The 22320-nt window shown below is 38.9% G+C and overlaps 1 protein-coding gene across 1 annotated transcript in view; it reads right to left on the reverse strand.

Moving 5' to 3' along the window:
• Nucleotides 1–789: 789 nt before the first annotated feature.
• Nucleotides 790–22320, reverse strand: part of Naa20A (N-alpha-acetyltransferase 20 A) — an 81696-nt gene continuing 60165 nt past the window's right edge. The window contains exon 4 of the mRNA XM_068380704.1: nt 790–2551. Within this exon, the coding sequence (XP_068236805.1) occupies nt 2466–2551 (86 nt within the window). The 3' untranslated portion in view covers nt 790–2465. The remainder of the gene's footprint in view (nt 2552–22320) is intronic.

Below are 22320 nucleotides of genomic sequence, written 5' to 3' on the forward strand. Positions count from 1 at the left end.
TTAAAGTACTCAGGTTTGTATAGTCAGGAAAAACACACATTGCTTTAAAATTTTGTGCTATTGCTTCACGGGTCAAACAATACAGTGAAATATATGTGCACATTAGGATGTATATCATACGAAACCAGGAGAAAACAAAAAGTTATTATTCAAGCTCTGCCAATGAAAATGATTTCCTATTCATTGTTTCAACTGAAACATTTTCTTATTCTCATTTTAATATATACTGTAGTTAAAAAGTTAAATAACAAAAACAGATTATGAATAATGTTTATATCCTGAACACATGAATCCTGTCTCTTTAGACTAAGAGAAAATAAGTTGTGTGATTATAAATGTTCAAGTTACAACAGAAAAGTAGACTTTTTCACCTCACAAAAAATATAATAATACCACATCTCAAAAAATATAATAGTAGCTCTGTGTGAGAATATGATTGAAATAAAGATTACTGTACATACAAAAGATGGTCATTGTAAATAATCTAATCCAGACAGAGGATTAACTCCACATTACTGATGTCTTATGGTGATAGCCTTAGTCTCTAGACCGTCTGCACCACAACCAAAATCGCCCGTCACATAATTTGAGATCCTTGCGTCTGTAAACCTCCAGGGAAGTCTATTTTGCCTTAGGCTGTTGAATTTTATCTAAAGGCCAAAGTAATTTAATATATTTTTAAAAAATACTGTATCATACACAATCAAGTACTATACCTTGGACTTGAAGGATTGGTACCTCAAAATTTAACAGCAGAATGCATGTAGAGGTTCTTTTACAGACAGCATCAGTACAACTTTTATTGATGTTCACAACAATCAAGAAAAACATACAGAAATTGACTTTCATAAACATTATATACAATTTAAAGGGTAGAAATAATAAGTAGCTGCAGCCTTTATGAACTGGAAAGAGATTGATGTGCTGCTAAATAAACATACTCCATTAGCAAAGATAAAAAATTTATTGTGTTCTTAAGACCAGTACTATTCTAAGCAGCAGAGGCTTAAGCACTGATAAAGAAAATAGATTTTCAAATGAGAAGTGACGTAGGAAGATCGCAATATAAATGATAAAATGTGAAAAGATTTAGTGACCAGCGGCTGGAGAAAAAAAAAAAGAAAAGACAGAGATGGTTGAATGGGATGAAACGAAATGAGGAACAGCTAGCTTAAAAAGTAAACATGAAAGTAACAATACAAAGATGTGTAGTAATATTGATGAAGACCTAGACCAAATGGAAAATCAGGATTAAAGTTCACAGACAAATTAAAGTGAAGAGAGCTCATTTTATTTTTCACCCCATAAAAATAAATGTTAAGGCAAGTGTTACTGATAAGTGCAGGTACATACAAACTGCACTAACTTTTTTAAAAAAATATTTATTGCTACTGGAAGCAATTATGTTGTCTTTACTGTATAAAAATATCAATACAGTAACATGTAACACTAAACTCTTTGTATATTTTAATATGCAAATTTTTTATAGTATCAAGGCCCTACATTGGCGCAATATATTATAAGCTTGTGGTTTACCCATTTTTCACTAATGATTCACATACATGGACCTAATTTACATTAGAATTGTATTCCATCAGATTTTTCATCCCATCTAGAAAATCACTATGGTATATTGTAAATATTGTATTTAAATAAATATAGAAACATTTGGGGATACTGTACTTGGAAACTAGTCTACATCAGGGAGTGAAAAAACAATCATGGAAGAAATCTATGAACCTTCTGTAGTAAATCCATAATCTAAACTTTACAAATAAGTCATAAGTTAATTTTCAAACATCCTGTACTATGATATCCATATTATTTGTCATGGGTATATTAAGGAGAACTCCAGGAGTAAGTGACACCATAAAACATTATAACAATTAATTCGCATGAGAAAACCACCTTTGGAAACTGTGTAAAATGTAGTGCAAGTTTGAAAAGTGTAAAATCTTTAAACTATTAGAATTAACAAGATAACAAATGCTCTAATAATTAATGTGAAGGGAAAATTTAGAAAACGACATGTAAAAAAAACTTATTATGGCGAAAGCCAAAATTAATAACTATATTACTTTATTGAATTTTTTGCACATATTCCATATCAAAACTAATGCTTACATTGTACAAAATATTAACCCTTTCATTATGATATCCACCTAAAAAACAATAGTGTACAGAGAATTGTGCGCAGTGAAAAATCTGTAGATTTCTGCTAACAAATGATAACAACACTTAGGTGGTTCTCAATAATAGTAATTAAATATCTCATGTTTCCCCAGTTGAGACTTATAATAAAATAAAATAAGCACAAACATAAAAGGAATACATTTACAATTAAATACAGTACAGTATATTAGGAGTAAATCAAATTGGGAATTCAGTCCATGTATCATCTAAATACCACATATGAAAAGATTTAAGTTACCTACATAAGTAGTCAAAGGCAAAATAAACTATTGCTATTCTATATCCTCAGGCCGTACCGGATGTGTTAAGGGTATTACTGATTTCTGATGGATGTCCCTAGATAATGCTTTTCTCATATCTGAAAATAAAAGTGGAGATTAGAAGTTTGTCTATAATTATTTTAGCAAGAGAGTTTAAAGTTTTTCTTAATCTTATTACAGTTTTAAATACCAACACGAAAAACATGCCGTTAACTTTTCCACAAAATCCAACAGAAATAGTTTTCTTAACTTGGAATAAAATCATTTTGTATTTACTTATGCCAAATACATGGAAAGGTACAGTTGATCCAGATACTTTAAAAGGCACAATTAATCTCTTGTTCCTCTCCCAAGTAATACCTAACCCTCTTCAATTACTGTATACAGTAATACCTTGATTTACAAGTACTGTAATTTAGAATACGGGCAATTCGGTATACAAGCATGAAATTTAAAATGGGTATACAAGTATTGTATTGGTCTGCAAGCAAATATTTCCGTCCATATGCTCATGTTTTGTGGACAAGTACAAAGATATGCCACCCCCACAATGCTCACAGGATTTTTCGCCATATTGTTTTCGCATTAGCTCACAACTCTCCCTTGCTTAATGTTTCTTTAAATATGTATGACTTTCAAAATTTTAGGTGTGATTCTAGACAGTAAATTTACTTTTGAGAAACATATAAGGTCTGTGTCTTCTTCAATTGCACAAAAAATAGGCTTACTGAGAAAGTCTTTCAAGATTTTCGGTGATCAATCTATTCTGAAGAAATGTTTTAATTCTTTCATTCTACCTTGTTTCGAGTATTGTTCTCCTGTCTGGTGTTCTGCTGCTGATTCTTATCTTAATTTGTTGGACAGAAACTTACGGTCTATTAAATTTCTTATTCCTGATCTAGATATTAATCTCTGGCACCGTCGTTCAATTAGTTCATTATGCATATTGCATAAGATTTTTCATAACTCTGACCATCCTTTACATTCAGATCTCCCTGGACAATTCTATCCTGTTCGTAATACTAGGCAGGTAGTTAATTCTAATAGCCAGGCCTTCTCCATCACGAGGCTCAATACTACGCAGTACTCCAGAAGTTTTATTCCAGCTGTTACCAAGTTGTGGAATGATCTTCCTAATCGGGTGGTTGAATCAGTAGAACTTCAAAAGTTTAAAGTTGGAGCAAATGCTTTTTTGTTGACCAGGTGGACATGAGTCTTTTTATAGTTTATCTATGACATATTTGTTTTTGATGTTGTTAATAGTTTATATATGACATGTCTGTTTTGACGTTGTTACTTATTTTAGAATGATTTATTGTTAATTTGTTCTCTTCATTTATCTATTTCCTTATTTCCTTTCCTCACTGGGCTATTTTTCCCTGTTGGAGCCCCTGGCCTTATAGCATCTTGCTTTTCCAACTAGGGTTGTAGCTTGGATAGTAATAATAATAATAATAATAATTCTTTTACTCCCAGCAGTACTAGTACCTGTATTTTAGAAAAACCATCACTTGCACGCATCTTTTGAATTGTTTTTAATGCAGTTGTGACTTGTGACTGTATATGTTTTTTATCAAGTTATAATCGCTATTGTGCAATATAAATACATTTTGTGCTGCGTTGTAAAGTTAACAGTATTATTAAAATAGCCCAGAAGGTAATCAAAAATATAGTAGGAAGAAGAAAAAAATGTGACCAATCTGCTAAAACTGTACATTCATCCTGCAACATCCACAATTGGTACAATTATAATTCAGAGCAATAAAAAGGCCATTGAAGCAATAGACGATGTGGAACCGATGCTGTCATTGACTGATCAACAGCAACATGATCATAACACTGAAAGTTATGTTTATTTGGATTAATGAGAATCAGTTAGAAGGTGATACGGTTACCAAAACAACTTTATATGAAAAAGGAATGACATTGGAGCTGAATATGGGGTAGTATCAAGAGAATGCAGAGATTTCAAGTGAGCAGGTGTTAAGAATGTAGGAAAGCCTGCAAAATTTTACAAAAGACATAATGTCCCTTGTCCATGAAATTTTAAAGAAAAGGGCAAAGCAGTTGACTATATATAGGTTCCTTGTGAAACATGAAAGTGTAAAAAAAAAGGTGACCAAGAGTCCAGAGAGCATAAATTAAGTGATGCAAGTTAGTAATAGTCAATACCATATAAAAAAGAGCATTACTGATAAAGTTCTCAGATACAAGAGAAACTCTCCTCTTCTCTCATCTCCCACATGCCAGCCATGACTCTGGTCAAAGGTAAAGTATGAGTTTGTCAATATTTTCTTTTTTTGTGAATGATTAATTTGTATATATTTTATATGTTACGGGTTATAATTTTCTCTTTATATAACATTACAAACCTTTAAAAATTAGTGTATATGTGTATTTATGGATGTGCATCATGTGTATATTTATGGACATGTGGAACGCATCGAGTGAATTACCTTCATTTCTTAACGGAAAATTTACTTTGGTTGACGAGCATCTTGGGTTACAAAGTTGCTCTTGGAACGGATTAAACTTGAATACCGAGGTACTACTGTATCTATAGTCTCCTTGTAATGGTATGCATGCTGAAATGACAATTTTAAGATACTGTACAAAGGGCTGGGATGGGGACTCTCTCCATGAAACACAAGTTTCTATGAATGAAACATCATTTTTTACTTTGTTTGTGCCTTTACTAATACTGAACTACTGCTTACATAGGAGCCAAAGTATTACTTAAAATCTAATTGCTTGGCGATCCATAATGACGGTAAAGTGAAACACTAGTAGCTTTTATAAACGCTACCTACCAGTGTCATCTATGCACCCTTGGTAGTGTCTACCTCGTTCTAGTCATAAAAGAAGTTTTCTAATGAAAGTAGCTTATCATATAAATTAATAAGATTAGAAAACAATAAGTTTGATCAGGATCCAGAAAAGAAGGGGTATGCTAACTTGGTGCCCAAAATGAGACCTTTCTACAGGTAGTCACGTCAGCCCCTCTCCACTAGATTCCTTTGCCCTATATTGGGAATTTAAGCGGTCATTTTTGTTATTTCAGTCAATTTCCTTTATTAAAACTAAACTCTATTCAAAACATTTTCAACTTTCATTTTAATGCTCACTTGACCCACAGGGACCTTGAGTTGTGGATTATGAAATTATCTAGTTATAGGGATAAAAACAAAACCATTTTTATCTTATATATTATTGTTTGGACTCATTTAACAAAACGAAGGACAAATAACTTTTTGATACTATTAATGTATTAAATTATTTGCTTAATTTTTTCATGCTTCGACACTCAATCCTTCAGTTTTTATTAAGTAGAGTACAGTAATTTCATTTATATATTTCATTCAAAACTACAAAGAAATTTTAGCAAGAAACTATCATATCTTTGGGAACATCAAACTTGGACAATTTCAATTCGTAAATTAGCAACTGGATGCAATCTTTACCTTCTCGTAAAGTTTCTCTCATAATGCACATATGGGACAAAAGCATCAGAAGGTGCCTATAGTCTGCCTCTGTAGGTAGTGCTCAGCCAAGAACCTTCTGAATTATTACATTTTGATGCCTCAGGTTCTAAGTTATGACATTTTAATAAAAACCTCTTGACAATACATCCAATGTAACAAAAAGAGACTTCTTTATTACCTCAGAAATTGACTTTTCAAGTTTGCCTACCTCTTTCTCCGTCGGATAATGTTTTCTCTCAAATCATCCATTATACTTTAGATTTAAATTTCAAGTCCATTGGCGAAATTTTTCAACAAGATGCTAGTCAAGAAAATGTCTTCTTGCTCAGTGGTCTGTTTTACACAAGCAAATGACAAGTGTCCACTTAATGCATAAAACTTTTTTTCTCTACACTCAGTTGGAGCTTTTGCAATTAACTGCCTGACTACTTTCCTCACCAAATACTTTAAGCAAAACTTAAAACTTTCCGACTTTGGATTGTCATGTGGGACATTCATTTGTCGTATGCAACCAAAAAAGTGTTCCAAGAGATCTTGATTTAATGACTTTGTAGATATGAATATAACACTACAGGGAGTCCTTGGGTTACGATGGTCCCGACTTTCGCTGTTTCGAGGTTACGAATGCGCCCCATAAAAATATAAAAAATAATATTAAGCGTCTTTCTGTCTTATGTCGTAAGCTATGTAAACAATTGCGAACTAGTTTCTAGCACGCAGCGGATGAATACGCTTTGTTTCAGTTGTGGGTGAGGAAGACGGCGTAAGTCGCGTCACTCAGTTTCAGTGATACACCATTTTGGTTGTGTACGCCGGTTCTCTCTCTCACGTGTTTGATTATTTTTTTTTAACCTTTTGCCCTTTGTTATGGCTCCAAAGCATAAGGCAGATTCTTCTGATGGTAGTGCATCAAAGAAAAGAAAGGACATCACCATGGAATTGAAATTAGACATTATCAAGTGAACTAAAAACAGTGAAACGCCAACGAATATTTGTCTTAAGGATAAAGTGCATCGTTGAACATGTGACAGGATCTGCTCCTATGAAATCAACAGTGATAACCAAGCAGCGTAGTGGTTTAATTATTGCAATGGAAAGATTATTGGTGCTTTGGTTGGAAGATCAAAATCAATGGCATATTCCAGTGAACCTTATGATGATTCAGGAGAAGGCGAAAATAACAAATTTGTAAGTAATTTGTATTTTTCTAGTATACAAACCTGGAGCTATTTATAGGGTATACTTTCGGTGCAGCTGAAAGACGAGCCATGATGATTTTAGTGAGGGATAACTACCCCATCCGCTAGTTAGCGGGTGGGGGGTGGGGTAGACTGGCTACCCCGCTCACTCACACCTCTCGGCTGAGTAACCACTTTGCTTTATGGCAGGACTTCTCGGGGGACAGGGTGGCGGGCCAATTTGTACACTAGGAAAAATACAAATTACCCACAAATTTGTTATTTGTTCCGACGTAGATACAAACCCTCCGCTATTTATAGGGTGACTTACCCTTAGGAGGGAGGAAGTCCTCACCAACACCAACTGCCCTTAGTCATGACCCGGGGTCCTCTCTATTTCGATCTGTGATCGATAGTAGAAGGGACCCTACCCTCGCTAAAATCAAGTGCTGATATGAGGTAATGCACTGATAGCGGCCTGCAGAAGCTGGTGTGTGAGTGGAACTAACAGTGTGGCTTGTCTTTAACTGTTCCTCGAGTACAAAACCTATTGTTCTTAAAGACTTACCCAATACCCTCCCTCTAAAAGGTATTGGGGACATAAAGTATTCTTCTATACTTAGGAGGCACAAGGGAAAAGGGTCTTACCTGCAGCGAGGTGAGGTCAGCTATGCTGAGGCTTGCGGAGCTGTTTTCCACAGAGGGGAGAAAGTGAAAGGAAGAAAGGAGCCAGGCATTCTTACTCATTCACCCCAGACTAATCCGGGAAGCCTCAGCCCTCATCCCTCTGTGACTTGTCCATCAAGGAGCCTGAGGTGTTTAGACCATTTGTTGTGCGACCACCACAGGACCAATGGAAAAGGTCTCCATGTTCTTGTGGGTTATGTATTTCTAGGTAGTGGGCCGTGAAGGTCGATTGACGCTTCCACATGCCCACTTAAAGTATCTGCACCACAGAGTAGTTTCTTGAACGCCAGGGACGTAACAACGCCACTGACGTTATGAGCTCTAGGTCTGTGGATGGAGGAGAGTCTAGATTGAGAGTAACCTCAATAGCCTTCCGATCCCAGAGGGGAAGGAAATCCTTGAGGTCCTCCTCATGACCTTCCCAGCGCTCGTCAACAGTGCCAACACACGGGGGCGACCTGGTATCGTTCTTTTAAGGTAACCCCACAGACTTCTCTCTGGGTAAGTCCCCAGTTGATGGATTTTCGGTTACCGAACGAAGACACTTTATTCAAAATGGGCTGCACCTAGGGTACAGCACACTCAAATTTGAGTCTTGGCAATCCACTTAGGGATGCTGCTGAGGATTACTTCTCCCTGTCTCCTAGGGTAGGAGACATCAGAAGATGAATCATACAAAACACTAACTCTCTTGGTCAAAAGTCCAAGTGAGTAGAAAGGCCGTCTTCCGTGTAAGGAAGCGATCTGCTGCTGGGCATAAGGTTTGTAGAGAGGGGCCTTCAGAGACTGAAGGACCCGAACCACGTTCCCAGGAGGAGGTTGAAATCCGACAGGGGACAAGTTATCTCACACTTGTATAAGTAAAGGCATCGATGGGAGAGAATCCCCTTCCACGACATCAGTCACAAAGGACCGAACACTTCGCCTGGAAGACCGATGCTGAAAAGTGTCTGAGGTGTCTAGACATCTTTTCCGTAACTTGTTGCAAAAGGCCTCTCTGAGAGGGGTGGTGTAGGATCGTCCCAGGCGAGAAGTTGAAGCAAAGCTACGGCTTAGGAAAGTGTTAGCATGTGGCTGCTTGGAAGATCGTGCCGTGGAGGAAGATCCCTCGGAACTCCGTCAGGAACTGTAGAAGGTCCGGGAACCATTCTGCGGGTTACCATAGTGAAGCTATTGGAGCTCCGTCAGGGGCTGCAGAAGGTCTGGGAACCATTCTGCGGGATGCCATAGCGAAGCTATTGGAGTCATTGATAAGATCTTGCTTATCCTGACTTGGCTGAGGACTTTTTCACCAGACCGAATGGGGAAAAAAAACAAGGCACACCTCTCGGCCGCCCCACCAATCTTGGAATACATCTTGTTTGAGGGCCTGGTGTTCCGGGACTGGGGAACGGTCGAGTGGGAGCCTGAAGATCAGGGCCGCTGCAAGCATAACCACGGTCGGGGACCTCACAAAGTTAAGACTTTGTTGGATACAAGATGATTCCAAGACACTAGGAGCCCATTATCTGGGTGGTTTTGCAAGCACATTCCTGTACCAGGAATGACGCGAGCAGATGGGGGCAACTAGTTGTCCTCTGTCCATCTGAGGCTTCTACTGCTAGATGGTTCTCTAAGAGAGGTGAATGCTGGTACCTTTCTGAATCAGGCCAACGGACGAGGCTGGAATGGTGCAGCATATGCCCCCCTCCCCCCCTCTCTTTTGATGCATTTAAGAGAGCATCAGATCCAGAGGGAAGACGAGAAGACAGGCCTCTTTGCACAAGCTCTCGTCTGCCACCCATCATCCGCGGATTGTCCAGCGGTGAGGGGGGGGGGGGGGGGAGTGCCTAGCGATAAACACATCTCGAGATGATGTCGAGACGTGTAACTAATTGCACGTTCTTGTAACGAAGGGGAACAGCCTGTTCTCCCTCCAACTGCCACTAAACCAGTGTGGTTGGCCGAATAAGACCGATACCAACCGGAAAACCAGTTAATCAGTAGTTTGTTATAATAGCGAATCTCCATAGAGATTGCTTTCCGGACAAGAGACTGTACGGTAATTACCGAACACATCCAACCAAACCCAAGAGGGGATTGAGACGTATCCTCAATCTATTGTTGGGTGGGTAAAGAGCATAAGTCTACTACGGAGTAGTAACACCGAACCGTGGGCATGACAAGCATACATGCGTAGTTTGACATAAAAGTCGTATCCGGAACTCAGTTGGAGAGCATTGAAAATGTTCGTAACGAAGGTTTCTCCTTCTTAGGACAAAAAACGTTCGTACTTCTCCGTCTCAAATCGGTAACCTAGAATTTATATTAACCCTGGATAGGTACGATGGGTCGTTCGCGACCCCGAGCGTAAAAAAAAAACAGGTTTTTCTCACGTGACTCACCCCCGTGACTGAATTTGTGGGTGATCGACCTGCAGCAGGGGTCTCCCCTACACGCTCTAGTAGTGTCCAGATGTGCATTGCTGTAGCTGTACTCCTTCCCCGATTTCTGAGACGCGTCGGGGTCGAGCGCGACCGAGTTTACCCTTCTAAGGTAATTTGCATAATTATCAAAGTTATTACGTATTATGAAATTGTCGTAGAATGGTGCAACTTGTATAGGTTATCAGTTGGGGAAAGTCTTGGTGGATTGTTTGGCTACCATGTGCATGATTTTTTCTTTAGTTAAAATGTCGTTCATCACCACGAGGACCATTTTACCGCGAGTGCCCCTTTTTCATATTTTTGCCAAGTCATTTTTCCGTAAGATATTGCCAAATAGTGTCGTAAAACTTTTGCTTTTTTAGTGTTGGAAAGTGTGTCTAGATGATCTGGCTACCCATGCGTGATTTTGTTTTTGTCAGATACGACGTAGTTATTGGTATATTGGGTATTTAACTGCGGTTGCCAATTTCTGTTTTTTTTCAATATTTGTAAAAATTTACTACGTAGTAAGGAATTGCCGTATATTATTGATTTTTTTTCATGTTTATGTGTTAGAAAGTGTGCCTTGATGGTTGGGCTAACACGTGCATGTCTTTTTTTTTATCTGAGATGCCGTATATTAGAATGTTGGGCATTTTTCTGCGAGTGCCCCTTTTTATTTGTTTTGCATTTTTTTGCTTAGTCATGTTACCGTAAGGAATTGGAAAGTAGTGTCGCAAAACTTATATTTTTATAGTGTTGGAAAGTGTTTCTAGATGATCTGGCTACCCATGCCTATTTTTTTTTTAGCCAGATATGGCGTATATATAAGTATGTGTTCGATTTTCCTGTGATTGCCATTTTTTCGTTTTTTCCCATTTCTTTCAAAATTACTACGTACTAAGGAACTATCACAGAGTAATGATTCATTTATATGTTTATTTGTCGGAAAATGTGCCTTGATGGTTTGCCTAGCACGTGGCTGAAATTTTTTTTTTCTGAAATGTCGTATATTAGAATGGCCATTTTTCCACGAGTGCCTATTTTTATTTGTTTTGCATTTTTTTGCTTAGTCATGTTACCGTAAGGAATTGGAAAGTAGTGTCGCAAAACTTATATTTTTATAGTGTTGGAAAGTGTTTCTAGATGATCTGGCTACCCATGCCTATTTTTTTTTTTTAGCCAGATATGGCGTATATATAAGTATGTGTTCGATTTTCCTTTGATTGCCATTTTTTCGTTTTTTCCCATTTCTTTCAAAATTACTACGTACTAAGTAACTATCACAGAGTAATGATTCATTTATATGTTTATTTGTCGGAAAATGTGCCTTAATGGTTTGCCTAGCACGTGGCTGAAATTTTTTTTTTTTGAAATGTCGTATATTAGAATGGCCATTTTTCCACGAGTGCCTATTTTTATTTGTTTTGCATTTTTTTGCTTAGTCATGTTACCGTAAGGAATTGGCAAGTAGTGTCGCAAAACTTATAATTCTATAGTGTTGGAAAGTGTTTCTAGATGATCTGGCTACCCATGCCTATCTTTTTTTTTAGCCAGATATGGCGTATATATAGGTATGTGTTCGATTTTCCTGTGATTGCCATTTTTTCGTTTTTTCCCATTTCTTTCAAAATTACTACGTACTAAGGAACTATCACAGAGTAATGATTCATTTATATGTTTATTTGTTGGAAAATGTGCCTTGATGGTTTGCCTAGCACGTGGCTGAAATTTTTTTTTTCTGAAATGTCGTATATTAGAATGGCCATTTTTCCACGAGTGCCTATTTTTATTTGTTTTGCATTTTTTTGCTTAGTCATGTTACCGTAAGGAATTGGAAAGTAGTGTCGCAAAACTTATATTTTTATAGTGTTGGAAAGTGTTTCTAGATGATCTGGCTACCCATGCCTATTTTTTTTTTAGCCAGATATGGCGTATATATAAGTATGTGTTCGATTTTCCTTTGATTGCCATTTTTTCGTTTTTTCCCATTTCTTTCAAAATTACTACGTACTAAGTAACTATCACAGAGTAATGATTCATTTATATGTTTATTTGTCGGAAAATGTGCCTTGATGGTTTGCCTAGCACGTGGCTGAAATTTTTTTTTTTCTGAAATGTCGTATATTAGAATGGCCATTTTTCCACGAGTGCCTATTTTTATTTGTTTTGCATTTTTTTGCTTAGTCATGTTACCGTAAGGAATTGGCAAGTAGTGTCGCAAAACTTATAATTTTATAGTGTTGGAAAGTGTTTCTAGATGATCTGGCTACCCATGCCTATCTTTTTTTTTAGCCAGATATGGCGTATATATAGGTAGGCTATGTGTTCGATTTTCCTGTGATTGCCATTTTTTTCGTTTTTTCCCATTTCTTTCAAAATTACTACGTACTAAGGAACTATCACAGAGTAATGATTCATTTATATGTTTATTTGTCGGAAAATGTGCCTTGATGGTTTGCCTAGCACGTGGCTGAAATTTTTTTTTTCTGAAATGTCGTATATTAGAATGGCCTTTTTTCCACGAGTGCCTATTTTTATTTGTTTTGCATTTTTTTGCTTAGTCATGTTACCGTAAGGAATTGGAAAGTAGTGTCGCAAAACTTATAATTTTATAGTGTTGGAAAGTGTTTCTAGATGATCTAGCTACCCATGCCTATTTTTTTTTTTTAGCCAGATATGGCGTATATATAAGTATGTGTTCGATTTTCCTTTGATTGCCATTTTTTCGTTTTTTCCCATTTCTTTCAAAATTACTACGTACTAAGTAACTATCACAGAGTAATGATTCATTTATATGTTTTCTGGGTCGATCTGTGGCGCCGGGTGAAAAGAGTCCTTCTTATATACCTTTTCTGATAAAACCTTCCAATTATACCAGAGAAAGATAAAAGCATGGAATGCTGAGGTTACAACCCTCGCGCGAGCACCTTTAGGGTGTCGTGTATAAAGCAAAGGCGTGTGAAATCCACTATTCACAGGTTGTCTTCCATTTAGTTAATTCCTTCGTCAAAGGGATGGGCCGATACAAAGGCCCTTGCCAACCACCAGCGCCACACCACCCACGCCACGACGCGAGCGCCATCTGAACATCATCCTTCTTTTTGGAATACTAAGTGTTGAATGGTTTCGTTGTGCTCTCGGTCTTTTTTATCTATCGTGGATTTATTTTGTCATGTCCGAAGCTCCATCTTCACACATTCCAATGTTAAGTACCATAGTTTGTTTTGACAGTTTTTTATTGTACCGGGCTTTTGTTTTATATCCAGTATAGTCTGTTTTATTATTCCCGTCTGGCCTTACATGGCGGCCATTGTTTGTTCAGTTGTTTGGGAATTCATCTTTATCTGCCCGTTTAGTACTCTGTCACTTAGGTTCTTGGTTAAGTCCCTGGCCTTATGCCTTTAGAACCGTTATTATTTTTATTTTTTTGTGTATTTATGCTCATGGTACTTTTTGCTAGTAAGTCCAGCCTACGAACGAGATAGCGATTTAGCTTTGTTTTTGTTTAGTAACCGCCCGAGGCGTTCGTCACTCGACTGTGCTATTTATTTAAAGTTTTAGCAGATGCTATTCTTCGATCGTAGTGTTATATGGATGTACATTTTTATTTTATACGTTTATAATAGTGTTGTGTGATTTTTAGTCCTGTTTTTGTGTCCAAGAGAGCGAGAGATTGGGGTCCCCGTTTTCTGTTCGCAGTCACGAGTTACCCCTTTATCTCGTTTTCTTTCTTTGCTCTGGTGGTTGAGCGGATTTCCCGTTTTCCGTTTTGTGCGTTCAACGGGTTCTCCCTCCCTCACCTCTCCCCCTCGGGGTGGATGATAACTTACGAGTTATTTATTTTTCGTGACTTTTCAATTGTTAGCGTTATTTTGGTCCGTGTTCGTCCTCTCCCCGTTACGGCTCGGGAGTAGTTTATGAACGTTTTCCACTCCGCCTTGAGTTCTACTCCGGCTTGAGGGATTATCAATGACTTTCGTTCTATTGTTATATTTATATATTGTTTACTACATGGGACGGGCTTCATATTGTTTAGATACGACCCTCTGGTGGCCCTTACTGCGGTCTCAGGCCACGGCCATATCCACAATAGCCATTGTTATTACAATTGTGTTTTTATTCACAATAATTATTCAGGACCTTTCTTCTCCCTCCGGCCTCACCGGAGTTTGTAAATACGCTTTGCTATGATCTAAGCCTTAGCCCTTAGCTGCGGCTTGGCTTTTATATCTTCACAATTGAATTATTAGCCACAATTGAATTATTCAGGGTATCTCATTATCCTCCGGCGTCACCGGAGGTCGCCCATACACTTCACACTTATATTTGCCTTGCCTTTGGCTAAGACGGCATTATTCAGGACATCTCATTACGCTCCGGCTTCACCGGAGGTCGCCCATACACTTAACACTTATATTTGCCTTGCCTTTAGCTAAGGCTGGTGTTTATATTTATTTTAAGGGCATGTCACTGCTTCCCCGACCCTCGCAGGTCGGCAGATTGCTTTAAGTTATTTATCCTTATGTCATTAACAGACATTAGGTAAATTACAAATATACAAACATTTGGATATTATAGTGCCAACAATGGTTTTGGCCGAATAGCGATTTAAACGTTTGCGATTCCCCAGGAAGGCTCGATTTAGACTATATCCTTATTTATTGGTTAAGTTGTCGTTATTCTTCGTTTTTGGTTATTACAATGACTAAAAATTAAAAAGAAAAAGGAAAAAATAAAAATAAAATAAAAACAATCAGTTTTATTTTACTTTCCTTATATTATTGTGTGATGTTAGTTTTTATTATGTAACCTTGAGAGTGAGAACATAGGGTGCTCGTTTATTAGCTCGAGTAAGGGAGGTGATTTTCCCGTTCTCCGTTTTTATACGTTCACGAGTTATTCAGGCCTCCTCTTATTATCAGAGTTGATGATAGTACGTTTAATGTTATACACGTTTTATTGATGTGGTTACTGTTAATATAGCTAACACTATTAGTAGGAACGTTGGTGTATGAGTCATTAATTGGGTTCGATTTATACCGACACCCTTAGCTCCGCCTTGAGTTATGTTTAGCTCCGCCTTGAGTTATACGCCGCTATAATGGATACTCATTGGGTGAGAACTAGTCAGATATTTGGAGTGCAACGGTGAAATCCGGCACTCAGACTCCGGCTGAGACCTTTTTGCACACGAACCTTTGTCATGTTTGATCTCAATTACACCTTTCCGGCCCCTTTTTTCATCGAATCTCCGGCTACGCTGGAGATAACTCAAACATTCATTGAGGTTAATGTTATCGTACCGGTGACGGTCACGATCTCACGGGGACTAGCCTTTGCTACCGGATCTCCCATACAAACAGAGATCATGCAGACGTCCAGAACCGGAGTTAACAATGTGATACCGATGAGGATTTCACAGTTTCATTATTACGGTCCCTTTTTCATCGAATATCCGCCTTCACTGGAGATAACACAGACATTCAGTTTTAGAGAATGTTATTGTACCGATGAGGATCACGTTTTCACGTTGCCGGACCTTTGTCACTGGTTCTCCGGTACAAACTGAGATCAATCAGACGCTCAGAATCAGGGTATGAATCCTTTTTCATGAATTATCACAATATCGTCATTACGATTCTTTTTCATCGAATCTCCGGCTTAACCGGATATCGTACAGGCGATCAGCACTGAGGTTAATATTAGATTTCCTCTGGTTCACGTTGTCACTATGACGGACCTTTGTTTGTACCGGGGATGGTTACCGGAGATCCGGTACAGTCGGAGATCACTCAGACCACGAGTGGCCAATCTTTTGTTTTACCTGTAAAAAAAAAAAAAAAAAAAAAAAAAAAAAAAAAAAAAAAAAAAAAAAAAAATTATTATTTATGAACGTAACTATGCCTATATTTATGCATGTATTTAATTCTAACTAGGTATAAATATGGATAAATATCCATACAACATCGTGTTCAAATAGAATTAAATTAATTATGCCTATATTTATGCATGTATTTAATTCTAACTATGTATAAATATGGATAAATATCCATACAACATCGTGTTCAAATAGAATTAAATTAATTATGCCTATATTTATGCATGTATTTAATTCTAACTATGTATAAATATGGATAAATATCCATACAACATCGTGTTCAAATAGAATTAAATTAATTATGCCTATATTTATGCATGTATTTAATTCTAACTATGTATAAATATGGATAAATATCCATACAACATCGTGTTCAAATAGAATTAAATTAATTATGCCTATATTTATGCATGTATTTAATTCTAACTAGGTATAAATATGGATAAATATCCATACAACATCGTGTTCAAATAGAATTAAATTAATTATGCCTATATTTATGCATATTCAATCCTAACTGTCTAAATATGGCTAAATATCCATACAACATAGTGTTCAAATAGAAATACATTAATTATGCCTATATTTATGCATAGTCAATTCTAACTATGTCTAGATATGGATAAATATCCATACAACATAGTGTTCATATAGAAATAAATTTCCACCCAGTGGCGAATGCGCCAACAGTGTCACATTTCATGAATACAAGTGTCGCACTATACCCCAGAAGATAATACATTAAATAACTTGTCTTTAAAATGGCTTTTTAAGAGTATACAGCTGATCCCAGCCTGTGAATAGGATCGCTAACCAAAGTTCAAGGAACATCCAGACTTATGTCCCCTTTGTGTTACAGAAGGTTCGCCTGCATGGTTCCCATCAGGATGATGATGATTCTCTCTGGCCTGCAAAGAGAGGCTCTCCACCCTTGGGTATCGAAGTTGGGAAGGAATGCTCCATCTAGAGGTCCCTATCTCCTCGGAGTGTCCTCTCTAAGGTTGGACAACGACCCCATGGACGGGCAGGTATGTGGGATGAGTTTTGAGCCTTCAGCTTTGCAATAACCAACGTCACCGACCTAGGACCATTAAAGGATCCTAATGTTCATGTTACCCTGCATAAACTGTGACGGCTAAAAGCAACACAGTCTAAGGAAATCCAAGGGGCTATGACGAGCTCTAAGGTATGGTGGTGAGTCAGTGCCGTTCAGGAACTCGGATATAGGTGGTACCATAAATCTGGAGGGCATAGACGTCCTCCCTCTGGGGGACCTAGATTTTACTCCCAGGTACTAGAATTCCCATTCAACGGATTCGTTCGATTGAAAGAGATTGCCTTGGTTAGCTTAGACAAGGTACCGAAGGTAACGGTATTATTTCCTAAAGGGCAGGCCCGATCTGTCTGGACCAGGATGTTGTCAGCCTGGGGGGTACGATAATTCCAGGCTCTGCCCTTCCAGTTCGACCTACACGTTTGTTGGTCTGATCGGGTCAGTTGTGGGAAGTACGTTCTGTCTGAGACCTCTATCAGACAGGAATTGATAGTCGGTTTCCCACTCGTCATCACAGCCTTCCTCTGGTTCGACGGTTTTGTATCTGACCCCCCATCATCAGGTGGTCTACCTCACTGATTCCCCAGGTACACAGCCCAACTCCGTTGGGATGTTTTGCCTGCATGCAGCCCTAGATCCGAACCCTCAGGCTCCTTTCATGGACACCAGAGAGGAAGCTACAGGAGTAGAAGACAGTCCCGACATCAAGGCGGACCTAGGAAAAAGGGGGCTCGGAGAAGGGAAGGACCTAGATTCACTCCCTCACAACGCGGTGGTCCTGATAGAGGGAAGACTTTACCACTTTCGTGACCATTGGACTCGGTCTGTGGGATCATAGCATAGTCTCTAACGGTTTGAGATGAAAATGGCCTCAAGGTCCTCCTCCTCTGCCAGTGACCTTCTCCCAGAAATACACTCCCGTCCTGAAAGAGTACACCACAGGGTTACTCAAGAAAAAGCAATCAAACGACTATCTCTTAGGTATGGACCTTACTTCCCCGTGGGACCGTCACCACCTCTGTCGATCTTACCGACCGCTATTAGCTTGCGCCTATAGCTCGAAACTTCTCTTCTTATCTGGGTTTCCACCTAAGCAGGAAAGCCTTTGTGTTCAAGACATGCCCTTCGGCCTCAACATTGATCCCAGGATATTCACGAAACTGGAAGAGGCAGTGTTAGAACAACTCAGGAACCAAGAGATACAGATCATTGCTTATCTGGCCGGTTGGCTCATTTGGGCCCGGCCGGCCATAGAAGGTAACAGAGCTACGAAGGAATTTCTTCGATCGCTCGACAACCTGTGATTTCGGGTCAATCTCCATAAGTCTCGCCTGCGACCATCAGGCCACTTAGAATGGTTAGCCATTCAGTGGGACCTTTCGAAGCACACGTTGTCTCTCCCTTCCAAAAGTAAGAGGAATAGGTTCCAAGTTCAAGAATTTCTCAAGCACAAACAGGTTCCAAAGAGCCTAGAAAGTATCCTCGGCCTTTCCCAATTCACTTCAGTAACAGATCTCCTAATAAAAGCCAAACTCAAGACATCAATCGATTTTGGAGAAAGAGAGCTGCAGTACCTATAAGAAGACAAGGTCTCGAAGATCCCCTCTGTCGGGAAAATGAGACTACGCCCATGGTCCGAACCGAAGAACCTCTCCAAAGCGGTTCCTCTACAATTCCCACCTCCACAAGTGACATTCCATTCAGCCGTGTCTCTAAGTGGATGGGGGGATTTCTCCGAACATCAGATGTTTCAGGTTCTTGGTCACTAGCCATGAAACAGTCCCATATCAATGTTCTCGAAGCCATGGCAGTGTTCTTGACCCTGAAGAGAGAGACTCCTCCGAGGTCGACCCACATCAGAGTAGTGTCAGACAGCACAGACGAGGTACACTACGGAAACAGGGGAGGATCCAAGTCACCCAACCTGAATCAGATCCTGGTCACTTTCTTCGCCTGGGCAACAGAAAAGAACTGGTTCTGTCAGCACCTCACCTAGCGGGAGGCCAGGATGTGAGAACGGGCTCACTATCCAGGACGAGTTCCCTGGAGTCAGAATTTCACTCCGGTGGATACTCAGGTTCGTTCCAGGCATCCAGGTAGATCTATTCACATCTCAGATCAATCACAAACTTCCTTGTTATGTGACCCCAATCCTGGACCCTCGGGCTCATGCCATGGACGCATTACCCCGGGATTGGAACCATTAGAGGAAGATTTCCCTATCTCTCCCAGTGAATCTTCTAAAAACTTTAACACCGACTGCGCTCCTTCCGGGGCGCAGTGGTTTTAGTACCACCTCACTGCCCAAGAACAGTTGGTTTCCTCTCCTCCTCGAGTGGAAACTCCGTCCCATCCGGATTCCGTTCCTCAAACTGACCCGAGTATTCCAAACTCACTGTGTCAGATTACTCAAGGATGTCCAAAACCCTAACTTTGTGGACTACAGGAAGTTGGCAGCTCGTAGAGACTCGAACATTGAACCGGAAAACGATTTCTTCATCGAATCAGTCAAAGGGACTCGACAATTCGCCAATATGATTCGGCCGTTAACCCCCAAAATAGGTGGTCCCCTTGGAAAGTTATTCCTCTTCTCCAAGATACTTTTCTATGTCCGGTCACCACTCTCAGGGCCTTTTTAGCCACGACTGCTACCCGATCGTCTGGCCCCTTGTTTATCAGGGAACAAGGAGGTACCATTCCCATACGTGGTATTAGGCTATAGATCCTATACTTCGTTTGACAAGCCATTCCGGGATCATTTCCCCCAGAAGATGGACTTTGATGACCTTATAAAGTTCACGGGTTGGGAATCTCCTATGGTCTTCAAACGCCACTATCTAATGAACTTAAAGGCTCTTAAATACCCAACAGTTGCAGCTGGGAGCCGTATCTCTCCCCAGTGATCTTTTGTTCTTCCTTTCATCCATCTCTTTTCTTCTCCCTCCTACCCGCCACTCGCACCACGACGCCGCTTCCTTGGTGGTTCGTTAGCCCTAAGTTTATTACATATTAGGTTATGTTTGTAACTATTATTGATTACCGTTGTTACAGGGTTGGGATATTCTTAGCCATGTCAGTTTTGTAGCATGTTTCCTCTGATACTCGGAGGCTTCCCTGTTATCATGTTTGTTTACCTTAATTATTTATGATTTTCTTTACATGGTGTTGTTTCTCTCCCCTCATTAAATTAGTTATTGTTGGGCTTGGAAGGCATTCTCTGGTACATTTTCACCCGGCGCCACAGATCGACCCAGAAAAGGGATTTTGACGAAGGAAAAATCTATTTCTGGGGAGAGACCTGTGGCGCCCGGTGAAACCCTTCCCCTTTATTTTACACAATCCCACCCTTTCCTTTCCAAGCCATCATGGCCAATACAGAAGGATGTTGTTCAGATGGCGCTCGCGTCGTGGCGTGGGTGGTGTGGCGATGGTGGTTGGCAAGGGCCTTTGTATCGGCCCATCCCTTTGACGAAGGAATTAACTAAATGGAAGACAACCTGTGAATAGTGGATTTCACGCGCCTTTGCTTTATACACGACACCCTAAAGGTGCTCGCGCGAGGGTTGTAACCTCAGCATTCCATGCTTTTATCTTTCTCTGGTATAATTGGAAGGTTTTATCAGAAAAGGTATATAAGAAGGACTCTTTTCACCGGGCGCCACAGGTCTCTCCCCAGAAATAGATTTTTCCTTCGTCAAAATCCCTTTATTTGTCGGAAAATGTGCCTTGATGGTTTGCCTAGCACGTGGCTGAAATTTTTTTTTTCTGAAATGTCGTATATTAGAATGGCCATTTTTCCACGAGTGCCTATTTTTATTTGTTTTGCATTTTTTTGCTTAGTCATGTTACCGTAAGGAATTGGCAAGTAGTGTCGCAAAACTTATAATTTTATAGTGTTGGAAAGTGTTTCTAGATGATCTGGCTACCCATGCCTATCTTTTTTTTTAGCCAGATATGGCGTATATATAGGTATGTGTTCGATTTTCCTGTGATTGCCATTTTTTCGTTTTTTCCCATTTCTTTCAAAATTACTACGTACTAAGGAACTATCACAGAGTAATGATTCATTTATATGTTTATTTGTCGGAAAATGTGCCTGGATGGTTTGCCTAGCACGTGGCTGAAATTTTTTTTTTCTGAAATGTCGTATATTAGAATGGCCTTTTTTTCACGAGTGCCTATTTTTATTTGTTTTGCATTTTTCTGCTTAGTCATGTTACCGTAAGGAATTGGCAAGTAGTGTCGCAAAACTTATAATTTTATAGTGTTGGAAAGTGTTTCTAGATGATCTGGCTACCCATGCCTATCTTTTTTTTTTAGCCAGATATGGCGTATATATAGGTATGTGTTCGATTTTCCTGTGATTGCCATTTTTTCGTTTTTTCCCATTTCTTTCAAAATTACTACGTACTAAGGAACTATCACAGAGTAATGATTCATTTAGATGTTTATTTCTCGGAAAATGTACCTTGATGGTTTGCCTAGTACGTGGCTGAATTTTTTTTTTTTCTGAAATGCCGTATATTAGAATGTTAGCCATTTTTCCGCGAGTGCCCCTTTTTATTTGTTTTGCATTTTTTTGCTTAGTCATGTTACCGTAAGGAATTGGAAAGTAGTGTCGCAAAACTTATATTTTTATAGTGTTGGAAAGTGTTTCTAGATGATCTGGCTACCCATGCCTATCTTTTTTTTTAGCCAGATATGGCGTATATATAGGTATGTGTTCGATTTTCCGGTGATTGCCATTTTTTCGTTTTTTCCCAATTCTTTCAAAATTACTACGTACTAAGGAACTATCACAGAGTAATGATTCCTCTAGATGTTTATTTGTCGGAAAATTTTGTTTACTTCTTTTTTGATTGAATATCATCAAATTTTTTTAGCTAAAATATTATATTTTACATTTTTTTTTCGATTTTATTTCCCTTCAAAAAGATTTTTTTGGGTCAGAATTTCAATTTTATAGTCGTAAAATAATCGACAATTATCCAGCAACCCACCATACAATTTTTATGCATATCCAATAATAATTAGATTAGTAAATAACACCATGAAATTGACATACCCTTCCTACATTTCAAGTGGCAGATTAGGGAGTCTGAGTCAGTGTGGTTGGCGGCCATTTTGTGGACATATCCGAAGCATAAGTTGCCTTATCTATATATATTCTTGTTCCCTAT

This window comes from Palaemon carinicauda, chromosome 9, assembly GCF_036898095.1.
Source record: "Palaemon carinicauda isolate YSFRI2023 chromosome 9, ASM3689809v2, whole genome shotgun sequence".
Taxonomy (NCBI): Eukaryota; Metazoa; Arthropoda; class Malacostraca; order Decapoda; family Palaemonidae; genus Palaemon; species Palaemon carinicauda.